At 40.5% G+C, this 20,789-nt stretch overlaps 1 protein-coding gene across 1 annotated transcript; it reads left to right on the top strand.

The window, feature by feature from the left end:
- The first annotated feature begins 1,996 nt into the window (after window positions 1-1,996).
- Window positions 1,997-20,413, top strand: NSUN7 (NOP2/Sun RNA methyltransferase family member 7). Its single transcript, XM_065698452.1, has 13 exons — window positions 1,997-2,129; window positions 4,878-5,228; window positions 5,630-5,688; window positions 7,885-8,015; window positions 9,199-9,351; window positions 10,577-10,760; window positions 12,300-12,510; window positions 13,148-13,291; window positions 13,861-13,962; window positions 14,513-14,630; window positions 16,475-16,592; window positions 18,119-18,768; window positions 19,957-20,413. Exons 2-12 carry the CDS (start codon window positions 4,919-4,921, stop codon window positions 18,731-18,733), a joined length of 2,145 nt encoding a protein of 714 aa, XP_065554524.1. The 5' UTR covers window positions 1,997-2,129; window positions 4,878-4,918; the 3' UTR covers window positions 18,734-18,768; window positions 19,957-20,413.
- Window positions 20,414-20,789: the final 376 nt, after the last annotated feature.

Genomic DNA, 20,789 nt, shown 5'->3' with positions numbered 1-20,789 from the left:
CATGTGACTGAATGAAGTCTCAGCTTTGTTTGTGTAGGAATCTGATAATATATCAGAAACAGATGTGTCTAACGGCCAAGTTTGCATCTGGGACAAGTGTTGGCTTGTGTGCTTCAAAGGAGTTTGCTAACAAAAAACTCTGGGACAATTAGTGAAACCACAGATATACTAGGGTTTTTACTGAGGGCTACGAGGATGATCAGGGGGCTGGAGCACCTCCCGTACAAAGACAGGCTGAGAAAGTTGGGGCTGTTCAGCCTGGAGAAGAGAAGGCTGAGTGGAGACCTCATAGCAGCCTTCCAGTATCTGAAGGGGGCCTATAGGGATGCTGGGCAGGGACTCTTTGTCAGGGACTGTAGTGATAGGACAAGGGGTAATGGGTTAAAACTTAAACAGGGGAAGTTTAGATTGGATATAAGGAGGAAATTCTTTCCTGTTAGGGTGGTGAGACACTGGAATGGGTTGCCCAGGGAGGTTGTGAATGCTCCATCCCTGGCAGTGTTCAAGGCCAGGTTGGACAGAGCCTTGGGTGGGATGGTTTAGTGTGAGGTGTCCCTGCCCATGGCAGGAGAAACTAGATGACCTTGAGGTCCTTTCCAACCCAAACCACTCTGTGATTATATGATTCTAAAAAGTAAATTTCTGTCAAGGTTCTGGCTGATTTATTGGTTAGGGCTAGGATTTTGTTTTAAAGTCTAGAAACAACTTAAAAGCCTAATGATGTGCTTCAAGACTGAATAAAAGTGGAGGTTGAGACAGCTCAAGCATTACTAGAGCACTGTGTACAGCAACAGCGTCCTGCTGATGCTCAGGGCAGGTGAACCCCCAACACCTTAGCTGGGGCTACTCTTGCATTTGTGGGATTTCCAGTCCTGTAACTGGCAGAGTTTCAACGCGGTTAGGAGTGTAGGTGAGATTGATTTTTTAAAGTGGTCATGGAGTTTGCAATAGTTAATGATGTTTGGGGAAATATCTTTTTAAATCATGGGCTTTTTAAAAACAAAACAAAGCAAACTGCAAGCAGCTCTTGTTACCTCAAAGGTCCAGCCATGGCAGCCCTTGGCAAACTGTCATGGTTTAAACCCAGCCACACAGCTCATCCACTCACTCCCCCCTTCTTGCCCTCCCTCTACTCCCGGAGGGATGGAAAGGAGAATCGAAAAGAATGCAACTCCCACGGGTTGAGATAAGAACAGTCCAGTAACTAAGGTATAACACAAATCACTACTGCTACCACCAATGATAATAATGATAAAGGAAATAATAAGGGGAAAGAATACAACATCTCAACACCAGCTGACCGATAACTCCCCTCACCCTACCCAACCAAGCACTGAGTGACACCTCGTCCAACCCTGCAGTCCCAGCCCTTCCGGGCAACTCTCCGTTACATCCTGGGCATGACGTGCTGTGGTATGGAATACCTCTTTGGTCAGTTTGGGTCAGGTGTCCTGTCTCTGCTTCCTCCCGGCCTCCCCTCCTCACTGGCAGAGCATGAGGCTCACAAAGTCCTCGGCCAGACCAAACATTTGTGTTATCAGCTCTGTTCCCAGGCCAAAAGCCAAAACACAGCGCTGCGCCAGCTACTAAGCAGGAGAAAAACTGCTGCTGCTGAACCCAGGACACAAGCACACCTCACACACCTCACACACCTCGCACACCTCGCACACCTCGCACACCTCGCACACCTCGCACACCTCGCACGCCTCGCACACCTCGCACGCCTCACACGCCTCACACGCCTCACACGCCGGCGTGCCGTTGCCGGGCTGGACCTCGCTATCCTCTTGTGGCTTCTTGACTACCCCTGCACCGCCCGGTGAGCCCCGGGCGGGCAGTGCCCGGCCCGCCACACCTCGCTCCAGGCCCCAGCTTGACCGACGGCCGCCTCGCTCAGCACCTCCCCGCCCTCGCCACGGCCCGAACCATTGCCCCGGGCGTGGAGGAGGGCTGCTGGCGGGGCGCGGGCAGCTGGACTCCCCCCGCCAAAGTACGGCGGCTGGAGCCGCCCTCCCCGAGCCCAACGGTCGCCACCACGGCAGGTGGGGCTGTGGGCGGGGTGTGCGGCCCGCCCGGGGCTCGGCTCTGCGGGGCCCGGCCCCTCGGGCAGCGGGGGCGTTTCGCTGCCGGTAAGTGCGAGTGCGAGTGCCAGTGCCAGTGCAAGTGCCAGTGCAAGGGCGGACGGGGTTGTGTGCGTGTGGATTCTGCGCCCCTGCTCACCGAGGGTAGCTGTGGTAGCGGAGTTCCGGCGCCCCGGCTGCCCCTCAGGCCCGGCGGCAGCCTCAACCCGCGGCGCCCCTCGCCGCCATCCCCCCCCAGAGGTTCTCTTCCAGCGACTTTCCGAGGGTTTAGTCTTACACGTGTTGAACGCTTCGAATACAGAGCCCGGCAGAGCACCTGGGAGCCCCGCTCAGTCTGTGACAGGAAAAAGATAGGGAAAATGTGGATGCCGCTAGGCCTCCTGCTTTCCTCCCTGGCTGTAAAGTCTGATTCAGTTTCCCAGTGCCCTCTCTAGTTCCCACTCTGCTATTGGAAACCTGCAGTCTTCTTACCTTTATTGCTATTGTACTGTACTTGGATAATGGTAACTTGTGTTGCGGGAGTCTATCTGTATCCATCATACAGTGCTTTCAGAAGAGAGAGTTGTGCATCCCTTTGCACAAATAATGTGCACAAGAAGCACCTGTTTGCCTTGTGATGCTACAGGTCTTGCTTGAACTGTTGTGCTGTGAGTTGTCCTGCTTGCTGTCATCGGTTTCGTGGATTGTGACTTGGGATCAGAAGTCTATTTTCTGTGCTTTCCCAGCCAACATTGTCCTGAGAGAGGTGCTTGCTGTTCACAACACAAACTCTAGGTGTTGCGGAGAACAGCTGTCCAGTAGCTGTGTTTTAGGCACAGGTGTCTTTTAAGTTCCCTTCTTCTGCATACCCTATTACTAGTCTTGCAAATCTGATCAAGTTTAAGGAAAAACCGTGTGGAAGTGTATTGGCAAGAACTTGGAAACTTTATTGCAACAGCAAGTTTCTGCTTTGTAGGTGAAGCAGTTAGACCTCCAGTCAGCCAGACCACTGAGATTTAGCGTTTCTAGGACACAGAAATACTATAAACTTTATCTGTCTCCACATTCGTTCTTCATCTCTCTTCACTGACCCTCTAACACAAGAAAGTAATTTTTCATTTGAAGATTTTCTTAACTAAATAGTGGAAAAAAAATCTGAAGTTCAAAGGCCATTCTGTTTGAAGAAAATGATGGCCTCCTTAGAACCTTTGGGGTTTTTTTCCCCTAACTTAGTAATCTTCTTGAGATCCAGCTCATTTCTTGTATAGACAAAGGCAGGGTCTTTTCTCTCAGCTGAGCTTCTTATTAATCAAGCTCAGTGTTCTCTGCCTGGCACAGAGTTCAGTAACCCAAGCTGTGATTTACAGTGTTGCAGCCAGTGTCCGCACAGGGCAGAACACTGTCCTCTCATCTTGATTAGCACGACAGTTGTCTTTTGGGAAAGTGTATTCATCAAATAACTTAGAAGCAGTGTGTCTTGTGGGTCAGCAAAAACAGCTTGGCAAAGAAGTCATAAACAGTAAACCCTACAATGTTTAAAAGTTTGGGCACCACAAACACTGGTTCACTTGATACATGTTCTAAAAAGGAATATTTTGTGTTCAGCTGGAGAAAGGATTTGAATTTCAGGTCCCTGTTAGATGCTGTCCTTGTTTCTGTGAAATCATATACACATCATATCAGGATGTAAAAGATCCTGAAAGCATTTGTGATTCTTTTTCCACTTTCTAAGCACAAAAGCTTCAGTTTGGTTTAAGTGATGTGGTACTTCAGTGAAGAACAGTGCTTTGTTTTGGTAGTGCTGCTTTTTCTGTTCCAATACAGCTTCATAAAATAAATTTGTTTGCTCCATCTGTGCTGTATCTAACACTAGGGTTATTGTAGCTTAATTCCCACCAGAAACAGCTGTTTGAGGTCCAGGATGTCTGTAAAGACAACAATAAAAGTTGCTTCTACAGGGTTAGCAGCTTGGTTTTGGGGAGCAAATCTTAGGAAATAAGGGGATACGGCCTTTTCCACATGGGCTGCCAGAATCAGAAAGCAATACTTGTCAGCTGCCTGGAGCATGCTGTGCTGGGTGGACACTGACTTGGGCTGGTCTTGGAGAGGGGAGGAATAGGCTGAGTGTCATCTGTGTTTGGGAAAGGGAGCTTGAACAGGGGAATGCTGGTGCAGCATGGGGCTTTCCATGGCTGCCTATTCCATCTCTGGGGAAGATAGGTTTTGTTTTATTGTATATGCAAGATGATTAGCATATGGAGGCTTGGATAATGTCTTCAGAGATGTCAGAATGGATTTCCTGCATTTAAAAGTGTGCTGTTTAGGTAATATAGTAATTACATTAACACCTATGGGATCTCTGTTATGCATTTTTAGGAACAGTTGTGCAGTTTAGTGGATAAGCATGTGGAATTCTCTGCAACCCTTTTCAAGATGTTGGTCTTTGGAAGAGACAGTGGCTGCTTTGAAATTTCTGTAGTGGCTTTATTGAAGGAGAATTCCTAGTACGAGATACTCTGCTTCCTTTTAGACACAAAGAATCAAATCTCTGCGTATAGTCTGTTTAGGATAATTTATTAAAGTAGTGGCCTCTTGGAAATAAGTAGTCAGTCTTTGTGTCTGCATTGGTGAAAATAAGCTAAGAAAACTGTATATAAATACTATGTGTAAGATGATAGACATATAGAAGGTACAGATGACATATGTAATAGAGCCTAAAAAACAAAAGAAATTCTATTCAAGACCTGAAAATTTGGGGAAAAGTGTATTCTGGTGAAAGAAAATATCATAATTAAGTACAAACTTTGTTTTTTGCAGAGGCAGCAGGATTGTGTCTTACACAATCAGCAACTGGAAAAATGCCTGAGCCTAATAATATCTTGTCTTTACATGAGGATGTTATAAATGGTACTTCAGACTTGAGTGAAGTGAAAAAGCCAGATGAAAAAGAATCTCTTGTAAAAAGAACAATGACTCTGATTGAGAAGAATGGCTGTCACGACACTGTATACATGAACGCAGCTAAGATTTTTCAAGGCATTCATACTGAAAAGGCTAAGGATAGAATGCTGGTGCGGTATGCGGGTGACTCAGCACCTCCCGCGCTGGCTTTTAAAGATGTGTGTTCCCAGCGTCTGTCTTACGAACTTGCTTTCAATGCTCTAAAATGTAAGTACAAAACTTTCCCAAGAATTGCCAACAGAAACAATGCAGCAGAGAAAATATGGCAGAACGGTGTTTAGTTTCTGCCTGACAGCATAGATCTTTTGTTAAAGATTTGTTGTTAAACCACAGGTAACTACCACTAAACTACTCATGTCCCTCAAATATTTAAATATCTCCAAGTATCACTAGCATGTTGTGAAACCAAACGTTGAAACGCTGTATCTTTTCATGGGAAAGAATTATACGTATTTGGAGTTGCTACTGTTTGTGATTGAATTTGCCCTTAATTTTCATGATGTTTAAACTTTCAGCTTTTTGTTTAATGACTTTTAATTTTTTCTTTTCCTTCCATAGAATTTTGCAGATTTCATAGCATAACTTGTCAATATTTTCTTTTTCTGCAGATCAAGATCTTCTTGAAGAAATGCTGTTAGATAGTTGTGTCTACCCATGCCATTCAATAGTAAGTGAACATTTTTGTGAAGAAATATTTTTGAATGTAATTAGAATATTTTTTGAGAATTCTACAAAATTCTTCAAACCACCTATTTTGAACTATATGGTATGCTCTGAGACTGAAATATTGCTGCTGTTGTTGTCTAAAGAATCCATCTCCAAGGTACTAGATATGTTGTTTGAGTTTCTTGTTGCACCTTACTGCTTCGAATGGAGCAGCTCTGTGGAAAGGGACCTGGGGCTCCCGGTGGACAAGCAGCTCAGTATGTATGAACAGTGTGCAGCTGCAGCAAAGACAACAGGCTATATTAACAAGGGCACCACCAGCAGAGATAAAGGAGTTGTTATCCCACGGTACTCAGTGCTTGTCAGGCCACACCTGGAATACTGTGTTCAGATTAGGCCCCTGCTATATAAAAAAGATGTGGACAGGCTGGAGAGGGTCCACAGAAAGGCCACAAAGATGGTGAAAGGGCTGGGAAGCTGTATGAGGGTTTCATTCAGCCTTGAGGAAAGAAGGTTCAGGGGAGACCTTATGACTATGTTGCAGCATTTAAAGGAACCATTGTGTAATGGGTACAAGTTAATCCTGGGGAGATTGCAGTTGGACACAAGAGGAAAATTTTTCACAGTCAGCTGTAGGAATAATCTCCCCAGGGAAGTGGGTTCCCCAATACTGGGAACTTTCAAGATTCAGCTGGATAAGGGGCTTGTCTAGAACCTGCTTTTGTCAAGAAGGGTTGGACCAGATGACCCTTGAGGTCCCTTCCAAGCTGGTATTAGAATCATAGAATAGAATCATAGAAACATAGAATAGTTAGGGTTGGAAAGGACCTTAAGATCATCTAGATCCAACCCCCTGCCATGGGCAGGGACACCTCACACTAAACCATCCCACCCAAGGCTCTGTCCAACCTGGCCTTGAACACCGCCAGGGATGGAGCATTCACAACCTCCCTGGGCAACCCATTCCAGTGCCTCACCACCCTAACAGGAAAGAATTTCCTCCTTATATCCAATCTAAACTTCCCCTGTTTAACCCGTTACCCCTTGTCCTGTCACTACAATCCCTAAATTCTGTGATTCTTCAAAGAAAGAAGGTAGGAGAGTGAACCATAATGCTACTGCAGTGTAATACTTGCTAACTAATGTTGGCCATGAGCCAGTGCATGTCCATGTGCTTTCATTCCCAGCTGTGTCCCCTTGTGAGTGGTGAAGAAAGCCATGTTCCCTTCCTGTCCCTGGGAGTTGGAAAGCATGGAGCAAACTCCATCAGACAAAAGAATGCATTGAACCCATGTTTCATTTCCTCGGCAATGTCCTGAATGCAAATATTGTCCTGACAAAAATTGGTCCAGTTTACTCTCCCAATGTGCTTTCCTGCTTTGACATGAAAAGAAAATCTAGAGCTAGCAGGGTAATCTCTTCTATCCCTTCCAGTTTAGTCTTCGATGCCTTTGAAAATTATAAGATGTTATTTGTGGAGATTGTGTGAGCAGGCAAATGATCTAACACACTTGATTTTTGGCTTGTTTTTGTAAGGAAGTAAGGTAACATTTTTTTGGTAGTATTCCCTGAATAATTTGAGTTTCCTAGCAAATTTCAGTCCTATTTGTGAGAGGGTAGGAATTTTTGTAGGCATAAGAACTGTAGGAATTTCATGAAGAGGTAGACAAGAGTAAGTTAAGTGCTGATAATTACTGTCCCTAACAGAGAAGATGCTCCCTGCTTTAAACATTTAGACATGGGAAGGAGATTTTACATATGTCCCAATTGCAGAACGATTGTTATAGCTGAGTTTATCGGTTGTTACACACTGAACAGTCCCACAAGAGACAAATTGATAGGCAAAAGGCTTTTGTTAGCATAGCTATGCGAGGAACTGCTATAGGAGGAGAAAATAATTTCAAAGTTTAAATTCTGGTAACATTAAAAGCTATTAAGGTAGGGTATATTATCTGTGTGTATGGAGAATGTTTTAATTTAGATAAGCTAAATGACTTTTAAATTGTATATTTGAGTTTTTAAGAAACCTTAAGTTTCTCTGTTTCATTAACTCTCCATAGGAATTATACTTACAAATCAGAGCTTTATTGGAGTTTTCATTCTGCTGCTGACATGGGAGGCTGCTGTTTGGTATGGAACTTGTTGCAGAAGTATGGCATGCTTTGTGTCACTTTATCTAGCTGCTTTTATGTTGCAGCCAGATGAATTAACCAGCTTGCTTGTTGTGATGCTTTATGACCTACAAGACAGAAAGTTTCAAGCACGAGAGATTTCTGATGAAGATGAACCTGTAGCAGACGTTCGGAAAATAGAGCATTATCTTTATAGGTATAGATGCAATAACATCTTTTTGTTGATATATATTAGCAAAAATACAGACTTGTATAACCAGTACCTTTGTTAAAATAATTATTACAGAGGTCTTTTTGATCTGAATTATTACAGAGGTCTCTTCATATTTTGCAGGCTTTGTTTCTATTTTTAATGAGAACCTAGTTTGGAGAGAAACTTTCATGTTCCAATAGTTAAGAAAAATGTAGCTAACAATCTTTCTGCTATGGATTACTTTGCTAGGATCTTATTTTGGAGCTGCTGAAATTTTTTTATACGATTGTAGAAAAGAAATGAAATACTCAGTAAACATTCATAACTACGTAAGAGTCTCGAGGTCATGGAATGGAATAACATCCATTTGTTTGGCAAAACTTCTATTATGAAACTTTGTTCTAGTTATCTATAATAATACATATTTAACAACAACAACAAAAAAAAGGATATATGTGAAATAAGCATTTTTAGTAGTGTTCAAGTATTTCTTTTGTCAGTCTGTTGATAACAGACATTTGAAGAGAATTGTGTTGCTGCTGAATTTAGAATAGCCCCAAAAGTTCATAAGTGCAAGGTATTTCTGGAGGGCAGTAAGTAATATACCTTGACATCTAAAGCAGCTCACCAGCAATTTGTATTTACTTTGAATTATCGTCTATCAAGATTATGCATAAAGATTGTGGGAAAAAAAGACTGGGAATATTTCCTCTGACATTTTCACATAATAATAATAATAGAACTGACTCCTGGTTGCCATCATCCTTGTGTTGTTTCTGTACAGATTTAGAGGCCAGCTTTCATCAAATGCTCATTCTGCACATATATGTGTTTATATCTTCAAACATGCTAAAAAATTTAATGATCGTATCCCACAGGTTACAGTTCCAAAACGTATCTGTGGGGTTTTTTTTCATAGTTTCCTGAGAAAACTGACATATTCACCTGTCATAATTCCAGTCTCATGCATTTAAGTAAAAGTCTTAGCTACGTACTACTACCTTGCCTACACAGTTGTCTGGGGTAGAAAATGCCTCACCTATATTTTCTGTAGCAGCTTGCAAAACGAGGCCTCACTTTTGGTTTTGGTTTCCAAGCAAGAGAGTAATATAATAGAAATGTTGCATGTTAATAGCTGATATAAACTTGTATAAAACTTACTAATCTTGTGACTATGTTTTTGCAGTTTTAAGACCAAATTGGCAGCTGCACTGGCAAGGTATCGCATCAAACATGATGCTCCTTCAATCGAATATGTTCTACCAGAAACCATACGGAAGCAGCACCAAAGGGCTTCTGCTTTACCATTGTGTGTTTGGATAAACACATTTAAAATCAGGTAAGTTCCTTTAAGTATCATCTAATATTGATGTTTTTACATTGGAAGTGATATAGTTTGCTACACACTTGTTCTAGAATTTCCAGGTTATATATTACCAGTAATTTAAGTTTCTTACATTTAGATTCTGCTTGGTCCACTTACATTGCATTATGTTTCTTTGTAGTTTTTACACGGTGCAGTAATGGTATTCATGAACTGTAACAAAGTTGTGAAACAGTTTTTCTTACTATTCTGTTGCTTGTGTGGGTCTTTCACTAATTAAATTAGAAAATAAAGTTAGAAAATACTATATGGGTGAGTAAACTCTGTGATCAAAAATAGAGAAAACTTCATTAAAAGCGTGTTACTGTAAGCAATAATCTTGGTTAATGGTGTTAAGACAGATACAAAACAAAATGTAGACTTGAAATAAAAAACCACCCTTTAATAATCCTTATATTCAGTGGTTTACTATGAATGTAACTATGTATGTTTCCAGTTCTGTGTAACTAATACATGAACCATACCAGGTTATCCTGTTACCAGTTTTGTTAGACAGGTAATCCATACGTATGGTTTTCAAGAATTTTGTTTTCATACTCTTGTCTTGGAACAATGCTCTGTGCTTAGATTACAGGCTCTTCAAGATAGAGAATGTGTCTTACTCTGGTTGTGATTTTGCAGCCCTTAAATAAGACTGAACTAAAAGCTACTGCGTTAAATCTACATTTAATGTACCATATAAGCTTGTGGTACTCTCTGAAACTGCATTTCAGCAAACAGGTCTTGTTGTATATGCCTTTAAATCTTTATGATATTTGAATTGCAAATCTTAGCGTTTTTTCCTTCATTACATTTACACAAAGATTATTTCAGTTATCAGCCATTAAATTCAATGGCAAGCTGGGCTAAATTGAAAGCAATTGAAAGAAAAGTATTCCAGCATAAATTTGCCAGTGTCTCCTGAGCAATGGACGTGTTTTGATGCTTTGAACATCCTCTGGAAGCACGTACCTCTTTCTTAACTTATCATCAGACTTATTAATAGTTTCAAAACAGGATTTATATGCCTAAAATAGAGTGAATTCCCCTCTTGTGTTAGGCAGTATTGCAATTATGTATATATATGTATATGTATACACACACACTAGAAAAATACAAGGCAAAAATCCATGTAATCAGTGTGAACTGTACTACTTAAATAACTCTTGTATATTTAATGGTCAGAGTTGTATGTTAACAGCCTTGAAGATGTTTTCAGAGATTTGAAGGAGAAGGGGTTCGCAAAAGTTGAGTCTGTGTCAGACTTGGACCATTATACGTATGGTGTGGACCAGCACTGCAGTGATGTTTTGGTTTTTCCTTCCTCTCTTAAAGAAGAACTGCTTAATTTAGATCTTTTTGCAGATAGCAAACTCTTACTGCAGGTGAGTTGATGTCACCCTTGAATCATAGGATCTGCAAACCAATGTTTTACATTAGAATTAGGTTATGTACTGTGTGTCTGTCCTATTACAGTCAGCAACATACACAAAAGGTTTTAGACACTTTTTATAATTGGGAGGTTAGAAACTGTTTCACTTACCAAATTTAGCATGGAAATGTTAATGCTTATAATTGATAGCTACATTTGAGTTAGTGGAATGTTTTAAATTTGACCTTAAAAAATAAACATCAAAAGTTGTCAAAGAGGCAGTCTCACCACTGAAACTGTGAGCAAATTTTCTGTGTAACTCTGTGTGCATTACCCCTGTTAACAGCTAATGGTATGCCAATATTCATTGTTCCTCTTCAATTGCTTATTTGTGATGGAACGATGACACCTCTTCGTGTTTTGTGCAGCATGGTTCCTAAACCTCCATAAGTCCCATTGGTCTTTTCCCTGACGTGCCATCATTAGACTCTCCAGGCGAGACTGGTCAGAGGTTCCTGTTGTAGAGTGGTGGTTTGGAATAGCAGTGCAACAACACGCAACCACAGATAATCTGAGGTGTCTTCATGATTCTTGATTACCTAGCAGAAACATTTCAAAGGGCATTTTTCACTTGAGGCTTAGTATTTTCTGGAAATTCTAGCCTCAAAATATATTACCCAACTTACAAAGTAATTCAGTATTCTGTTTCAGTACGTATATTTTGAATAGAAGATATCCATACAGAAAAGAACTATATATGAGAGCCCCATAGGTCACAGGAACAAATTCTGAGTATTACTATTTAAGAATATCCTAAGTGAGACGAGTAGAATGGTACTTGAATGCTGTAAGTGGATATGTAGACATGGATGTGAGCGTAAAGGTTTAGTGCTCCCCCCTCCTCCCTTATCATCAGTGTTTGCCAAGTTTGGTGCTAACCATATCTTCATTCTTTGACTTTTAAAGTAATTTGATGGGCATAATGTTTGATTTATCTCTCTTTCTCTTCATCACCTGTAGTACGACATCATTTACTCTTGTTGAGGTCCCTGTGCTTTCTGAATTCAAATCTGCCTCTATGGTGTTCAGATTTCAGTAAAATCTTCGTCTTTGATCTGTAAAGGCTTCATTTCTCCCATAATTATCGTCAAGAGCTATGTGAATAGTTTTGTATTTCTCTGTAAAGCTGCCTTTGAGGATGAGTTCTGCATTATGTGGTCTGTGTCTCTTCTGGAGCTGGCTCTTGCTAGGAGTTCCTCCTTACGGGGATGATACACACATTCTTTTCACCTAGAGATACTGTGCTTTCGTATACATTAGTTAAAATTAGATCATTTAAATTTAGTGTGTGACTTTGTAAGATGTTTGGGTTTATACTTTAATTCTGTATTAGCAGCTATCCCTGATTAGTTTTTCTCCTGCCTTCTTTCCCATTTTTTCCCTTCTTTCCCACGAAAACAATGAAATACTTTCCTAATTTGGAAAAGAAGGTTGGCATTCACAGAAACCAAATTAATTGGTGATACTTGATTTTTGTGTCATTATTTTCCAGGATAAATCTCGCAGCCTTGCTGTACATGCTGCACAGGCACAGCTGAATTCAGGTGATGACATTATAGTGGCTCATGTAGGCTCCCATCTGACCACTGCACATTTGTCAGTGCTGACAAATCACAGCATGCCCACAATTTTCGTTTGTGGTGTGAAATCTTCAGAAAAAGAAGCAGAACTGAGGAACTTTTTCAGCCACATGGAATGTACAAGTAGGTTTTAAAACAGTTGGCATACATGAAGTATTTTAATATGGACATTTGCGATGCATGTAAGTATGGCATAATGTTATCAGAATTCGGAGATCCCTTGTTTAAGGATTTGGGGAGGGCAGTAAGTATTTTTTGTCACAAGGTGAACTGACAGCTCTTCAGCTACAGTTCAGTTAATCAAAGGTTGCAGATTAACCATGTCATAGGCTCCTGAAATGTCAGGGTGAATTTTTCCATAGAAGTAGTTACTGTATAGCAGTTGGTGTAGGTGGTAGCTGGGAACTTTCAGGTCCATTTATTTGGTGTCTTGGCTGTTGCTTTTAGTCTGATATCCACCTGTTTGAGAGTGTTAATCCAAAACACATGAACTTGTCCAGGTTACCTGGAGGACACAATCAGAACAAAATGCAGCCAGATTCTGGAATCCCATTAGCAGTCTTTTAAGTGGAAGTTGCTGAGGTCTAGCTAGTCCTTCCATCTGTCTGAAATCAGTGGGATATACTTAGCAAGATCTGGGTCTAGCAGCCTCTAGCTCTATGATAGCCTGTGTAACACCACAGTCTGCTTACCTTTTGTTGCATTAAAATTAGGCAGCCTTGCTTGCACGTAGAACTGTAGAGTTTTTCCTTTCTTTCAGATATTCAGTTGTTACATGAAGACTTCACTGAGGTTCGACCAACAGACCCAAAACTTCAAAAGGCAAAAGTTATTTTGCTGCTACCACAGTGCTCTGGACTGGGTGCTGGCGACCCAATAGACTTTATTTTAAATGAGCATGGAGGTAACTTTTGATACAACAGCTAGCTCATGCTTTCTGGTAGCAACAGTATTCGAGTATTGTGGTCTGGACATCATAGCTGCCTTAGTAAATTGTATCATGTTACAATAAAACCCTGTCTTTATTTAAATTACTATAAGACATATACACATTAAATAACTCGGATAATTCTGTGTGTCTGCTTCAAGTTGATGGTACGAAGTTTGAGGTTATTCTGGGGATCAGAGTGTATATAGCCTTTCTTTTAAAGTAAAAAGACTGTAGGCAGAAAACTTATTTCGAGATACCAATGTGTGTATGATTTTCCTTTGACTACATTCCTTTATTGACTGTTTGTATAAGTCTATTCACTGTACAATTTTCATCAAATAGAAGCAAGAGGCACTAGTGATTACAGGTAAAGAGGGAAGGAAGAATCACTTAGGCACTCCTTGGGATTGTTAATTTGTAAAAACTGCCTTTCCACTGCACCAGGAATAACCAGGTCTGTTATCAAAGCTTTTTTTGCAAACAGCTGAATTTAAGACACTAGTACAAGTTGCAATAATAAATTTACAACTCTTTGCATTTAGATGCAGAATTACTAAAAGACATTTTCCGGGGAACTGTAGCCGAGGATAAACTCAGTGTTCTTGCTGAAAGGCAGCTTAAGGAGTTGATTCACGCAATGAAATGTAAGTGTGCCAGCTCTCCAGTTTCTGGGAAGACCTCGTACTATCAATTCCATTGTCCTATCACCAGTTTTTCTATAGGTAAAAATACACTGATAACTCTATTAGTTAACAGTCTATAACTAAAATCCCTAAATGGTGATCTCCTCAAGTCTGAAGGCGTTTCTGTGGCCTAGTGTTCACCAGCCATTAGTACAGAAATCTTTCGCATTGTGTAGAGAACTGGCTTACCGGCTTAGTCATACTCTGCTTTGGAAAAGTTGTAAGTGTAGCCTGACTCCCTGCCTGCATGCTGCCACTTTCTTTCCCCCTCCTTTGGTAGCTGTGTGAAAAACTTGGATGTTGCTTAGAATTTGTGCTGAAATCTGCAAATATTTGAAAAGATTTTTATTATTAAAACCCACTAGAAACTGAATACTGATGGGTGCGGGAGGATGTATTTTATGGGTAGAAGTGACATACAAGCATAAATTATTGCGATGCTTTCAGTCCTCACCAAACCACCGTGTGTATGGAGAATTTGAACTGTGGAAAGATCTTGTTTGTTTTGTAGTTACGGAAGTACAAGCTATTGTTTACTGCACTTGTTCAATTTACCCAGAAGAAAATGAAACAGTAGTGAAGAAAGCACTGGAATCTGGAGTGGAAGGAGATAAAGTACAACCATATAGGTATGGAATAAGTTCTGTTTGTGGAAAATTGCAGTATCACTTTAAATTATAGCATAATTCTTATCCTAGACATATCTGTCTTGCGTTAAGATTAACATTTAAAATAGTTTTTTGCTGCCTCTCTTTCCATTCCTTTTGATGTCATTTGTGTACTGAAGTAGCATCCTTTTGACTTTTTCATGTAATCTATTTGTTCATCTGAAATCAAGATGGGAGAAAAGCATCACTAGTTGGAAATAACATTGTGGCGAGCTTCTGCCAAAGCTATTGCTTTGTCCTGTCGGTATTCAGAGTATGAAGCTAGTTTAAGGTAAAATGGAGACTAGAAGCTGGGGGACTTGCTAGCATGCTCTCAGCTTCTGACCCTGAATGATCAGTTTCAAAGGAAAAAGAAATTAAATCTTACAATTTTAGAATAACACAGAAAAATAAGAACCTCTGCTGTAGGAATGCTCATCCTTGTATTTAGACAAATGTGGGTTTTTTTTGTGTGTGTGTGGGGGCACACAACGAGAGAGACTGGCACACAACGGGTTACAGTAAGAGAACATCCTGTGCAACCATAACAAATAGTAATATATATGAAAAAATGTGATGTATACTTTATATGGAGTTAAAACCTGTGAGCTAAAGGTAATTTTAGATGTACCCCCTGTCTAAACTGAGCTTACCTTAAGGATGTGGCAAGCAGTTTATAGGAAAGGCTTTACCTTCTGTAAAGGTACACACTGCAAACGTGTGTATAAAGAATCTAAATCATTCATGCATTTCCCTTTGGCCTCTCCAATTTCTGCATCGTTAGACCATCCGCTAAAGGGATTCCTGGTAACAGTAATCTGTTTGTGTCAATCAAATTAAAGATTATCACTTTCTTGCATTGAATCACCTGATCTAAAAGCAAAAATCTCCTGTGTGTCCTTGGACAGAGACTTTTATTTAGTAATGCAAGAAGGATGTGAGCCTTCTAGTGTGTTTTATCAAGTTCTGAGGGACATAAGCAAAATCAGGTTACGGTGAAAACTTGAGAACAGTTTTGAAGACTTCCCCTTAGAAAAGGACAAGCCAGATTAAGTCAGGGTATTGCTTACAAACACTGAATGTTTCTCTGAAACCACCTTTGAATAAAGCTCTGTCTGAAGAGGATCAATGGAGCACTGGGGGGCTGTATCTTACAGTCCTCAGCAGTGCAAAGAGGAAGAGGAAGTAATGGCATCAGGACATTTTGATAGCATTTTTCTGTACTGAAACAGCTTAGTACTAGTTTAGCTGCTTTACAGGCCAGGTCCTTGAGGCCTGTTTGTAACAGGTAGGGACTACTGGAACACAGGGGAAACATGAGAGAAAGCTAGTGCTTCCTTCCTCACAGATGCACTGCAAAACTCAATTATTAAAAACAGGCAAGTTTTCCTCAGCTAAGATTTTTAGCTTAGGTAGATAGTTCTGATAAGCATATAGTTAATTCAGAGTTACACCTCTACAGTTTCTTGTGTACTGCTTAGTGTTTTCAGTGCATTTCCCAACTTCATGGACAACTTGATAATCCAGTAATTGCAGACCTGAGAAAGAACAAGCTTGTTAATTATGTTTGTACATATTTATTCTCTGGTGGTTAATCCCTTAGTTATGGGAAAAAGTTAAATGGGAATTATTGGAAAACATGAGAAAAAACCCCAATTCTAAAAAGATTAATTCTCATGTCTGTCCTGAATTGCAGTTTTTAAAAGTGAAAATAGGCGGCACAAGACTGTCACTGAAAGACGTAATGTGGAAATTAGTTTTACTATATCTTATTTCCTTTTATAGCTTTCAGTATTATTTTATGGTCCTTTGTTTATTTTTTACAGGCTTATTCCTCCTGGTTTTGATACTTGCTCTGATTCAGGTGCTTCCACTGAAACGTTTTTCAAAACAGAGCCGTCAGAAATCTCCAGTGGCTGTTTTCTGGCTGTTCTGGCAAGAGAGGTAAGCTAAGAAAATTACCACCTAAAGACTTCACAGAAATAAAAGAACACTGCCATTTTCCACAAATGAATATATGAAATTGAACATAAATAAATCCTGGCTGTTCTTTAGTTGTCTTAAGAACAAAGAATAGGCAAGCAGTTGAAATGTGCCCACATCTATAGAGTTTTATGCTGAACACAGGTTTCCAATATGTGCCTTTTCCTTTGGAGCTGTTTGTGATCAGAGCAGTCTCCCGATCAGCGCTAGGAACACCTAGAGGAAACGTATGGTTGCTGTTACACCTTGCAACGAAATAACCAGCTTGATTAGACTCATAATAAATGGTATCTAGCAAAGTTATTTGTTATGTCTGTATGTGTCACCAAGCTCTTCCAGTATCCAAGCAGACAAGTGTCACTGCAGGGATAAAGGCTTCATTATAATTTGAATAACATAGGTATGAATATGTTTCCTTCCAAAACTGAGGCATATGCAAATCTGGCTTGAAGGGCAGGGGGCTTTTGCTGAGTATATTTAAAAGTCTTGGCATGTTTCCTGAGAAAAGGCTGTAAAGGGCTAGTCTGCATCTCCAAGCATCACCATCTTCCTTTGGTGTCTGAGAAAAGCAGGACTTTTTTCAGTGACAGAGGAAGGGGCGGTAATTCAATTTCATTGAAAATTAAAAGATACGAGATCCTATTTAGTTATTTGTACCAGTTCCTGTGACGCTGCAATTACAGTGCTTGAAAGAAGCATGTGTCTTGGGGGAAATGAGAAGATTTTATTAAGAGAATCAGACATGAAAAGCCTTTTAAGTTATCTACTACTCACCTCTTTCTTTACAATGAAAAATACTTTTTTGAACCTGGCTGAGTTAATCACACCATGTACCAGACTGCCTCCCTCCAGGTAAACACTTTTGTTTCAGGTCGCTAATTTGAGAAGGTTTTTAGTCAAATCCTAGTGCACAGAAGCAATTGCTCCTATGGACAATTTTTAGGTGATGAACATTTTCTGCAAGGCAGAAAACATGTACTTAGAATTTAAACTGAAATTTCTGGTAACCCTCTTCTTGGCTAGTTGTAAACAGTTTCTTCCCCATTGCTTCTCTTTAGATACTTGGATGTTGACCTGGTTCCTAGTTAATCTAGTTTAAGAGCTCCTTGCTTTTGTATTATGTGCGAGGATTTTCATGATCATGAAAATTGTTAGTGTTTAATATTATTGGTAGTATTTCTGTATTTTACTACTTCTGATACACACATACATACACGCATGTTATTACAGACACATCAGAGACGAAGTCAATGTGGGAGACATGTAGCATAAAGTCCAGAATTCAGTTTCTCCTTTTCACGCCTGTAAAGGGTAGGGTCTCTGAAGAGCAACTGCTCAGACATCTCTTTACACAACGGTCACATTCTTAATTTCCTGAATAAATAGTCTGGCTAGCATTTATCACGTGTGTCATTCTGCTAGGTTTCTCATGGAGTTTGCAGCTCTGTGTTGTGGCTTAGGTTCACTGTTTCCTTTGAATTTTGCAGAAAGATTCTTCTGAAAATCTGTCTGCTGAAGACGTTTTGGGTCAGGCTGCAGCGAAAGGACTACTAGATGGCATTCTTGAGGAAAAACCAAAGAAAGGGGAAAAAAAGCAGAAAGTAATACAACTTACACGTAATACTGTTGCTGGTGGTTTAGAGCCGAATATTGCAGAGCTCCGTCACCGTCAAACCATATCTAGTATTAAGGCTGAAGTTGCTGTGTCTAAAGCAGTCAGTAACGTACAACAGAAGAGTGTGAGCAGAACAAACAGCGGTGTTCAGCTGAAGAAATCCATCCGCCCCATTTCAGACAGAGCTCTGCCTAAAGTACTAAAGCACACATGTCCACTGTCACCTGTGGACAAGGCCTGTGGCAGGCAGACGCCTGCTAGAAAGGCACGTGCAGAACACAAGCGGGTTGTACTGAAGCCTGCAAAAATTGTGTTTCCTCCAGTGGCAATGCCATACCTAAGTTCGCATGGAAACAAAGCCGGGACACCAGCTCATCACTGCTTCCACTGCTGGAGTGGAGCAAAGGGTTTCCATGGCAGAGCAATTCTACCACCACTGTGTAAAACAGTCAGGCCAGCTGTGCTTCATCCTCGATCATGGATGTAGGAATCTTCACACATTGCCCTGCCTTTATACAGAAGGTAAAGATTCCGTATGTATTAAATCGATACACTTAGATTACAGGATACCTTTATGCAGGATAATCTTGCTGTGGGAAGGATATATATTATGGGGTATTTGCATAGAAATATCCCTGTTGTTTTAAAACCAGTATTACACTTAAAAGTGAATGGAACTCAGCTGCATAAGGCTGATAGACTGTTGTAAGGTCAAAAAACCTAGAGCTTCTTGCTATACACTTTTAAGTAGCAAGTCAAAACATACACACCCCCCTCAGCTGCACAGATCTGTAGGAATACTCAATTTCAAATTGATTTTTTAAAGTGAGACTGCATTTTTTTAAGTGACTATTTCTCTTTACAAGTATTAGACACCATTTAGACTCTGACACGTGGAAACTAAGCCTTGCATAGTGAGCCAGTCAGCTCAGCTTTAGTTCTAAAACTAGATGTGAACTCTGGTACAGGCAACTGGCCAAGTGCACTGAAGCCCATGCACAGGTCTTCTACTGCTTACTCCCTTGGTGTCTACTCGGCTGTGCCCCAAAATCCTAACAGTGAAAACTGAATAAAATATTCTCATGCTAAAAATGCAGAATAATCATGTCATGTCAGACTATGTCATGGCTCATAACTGCTTTTCACAACTTAAGACAAGTATCTCTCAGTTGGAAAGAGCTGCTACTGTCCAAATAAGTTATTTTTGTGTTACTGCAAGCCAGCTGAATAATGACAACACAGAGTGGCTTGTCTCTGGAAAGAGCTGTGAAGCTTCTAACCTGCTCCCTCTTGCTAGCAAATATAAAACACCTGTAAAGTATTCACAATTGTCTTGTAATCTGAGCAGAGGATAAAAGGGACACTCAGAGATACTTTTAATTACAGTATGATTTCCTATTAAACAAGGACAGAATAAAGAAGGAAAATGACAATCAATGATGGAATGACAGTAAGAGGAGCCTCAGGAATTGTATTTAGAAGTGTAGAAATGAAACAAAGACAGCAGAGCAATACAGAAGGGCAGAAGTTGCTGTGGCCTAGAAGAGAAATTTTCCTCTAGGCAATCGTTTAAGATAGTTGGCAGAAGTGCTGCCAGTAGTGTCAGCACTGTGGAATGGAATCTTAACCGATGTGACATACGAGTCCCGATTTATACCCATCCACAGAAAACGTTTTAACATCTCTATTTTTCTCCCTCACTCCCACCAGTCAACATAGCTGGATCAGCTCTACCTTCAGAGGAAAGGATATGAATGATACTACACCAGCAGTGTAACAGCTGCTTCTTGCTCCTCAGATGCATACCCTTGCATTGCTGAATCAGTGAGAATTTCTTGTGGCATTTTAATTGGAGCCACCTGTCCTATTCAGAGGCATGCATCACCTGCTGCACATCCCTGTGAGTATACCTGTGCTCCTTACCTGTTACAATAAAAGGAAAAACCCTGCTCTTGTTTCCAACCAACCAACCATCTTAAAGGAGGAGAGATTCTACATGTTGGATAAAAGGAATGGTCAGCAAGATTTTGGTTTATTTTTTCAATATGGTTGTTAAATGCTTAAAAAATACTTAAGAGGTTCTGCACTTAGAACACAAAACTATCTTTTTGAAAATCAAAATCTGTATCATTCATTATCAAAAAGAATTAAAATTACTCATAAAAGAACATGCATGAGCCTGATGACAGAATTTCTCGGATACTTATGTAATACGCGTCATGGCATCCCCCACCTTCCCTCTTCTTGCTACCAGGAGTTTACGTCTTTGGAATGTCAGAGGCTGAACCTCTGAGTATCTTGATGTCTTGTCAAGAAGATCAGAGCAGGGCAGTAGAGATTTTGGCTCCGAAGGTCAGCAGCTTGCTTTGCAAGCAGCGAATATCACACAGGGGCAATGTCTTGAGATGGCTTGTAGGCAGAAACCTGTATGCTCAGTTGACTTTTGTCATGTGACTCGATGACTTTTTACAGTGAAACTGCACCTTACATCAGTAATATTCTGTAATCCAATTGTTATTTTCAAGTAGACACTGTCGATTCAG

The sequence above is a fragment of the Lathamus discolor genome, chromosome 1, assembly GCF_037157495.1.
Source record: "Lathamus discolor isolate bLatDis1 chromosome 1, bLatDis1.hap1, whole genome shotgun sequence".
Classification (NCBI taxonomy): Eukaryota; Metazoa; Chordata; class Aves; order Psittaciformes; family Psittacidae; genus Lathamus; species Lathamus discolor.
Note: the sequence above shows the minus strand (reverse complement) of the source record. Positions and strands in the feature narration are given on the sequence as shown.

Coding starts and splice junctions, on each gene's coding strand:
- NSUN7 (XM_065698452.1), top strand. CDS start 4,919: ATGCCTGAGCCTAATAATATCTTGTCTTTACATGAGGATGTTATAAAT. Junction 8,016..9,198: donor ATAGAGCATTATCTTTATAG/GTATAGATGCAA, acceptor ATGTTTTTGCAG/TTTTAAGACCAAATTGGCAG. Junction 16,593..18,118: donor TGGCTGTTCTGGCAAGAGAG/GTAAGCTAAGAA, acceptor TGAATTTTGCAG/AAAGATTCTTCTGAAAATCT.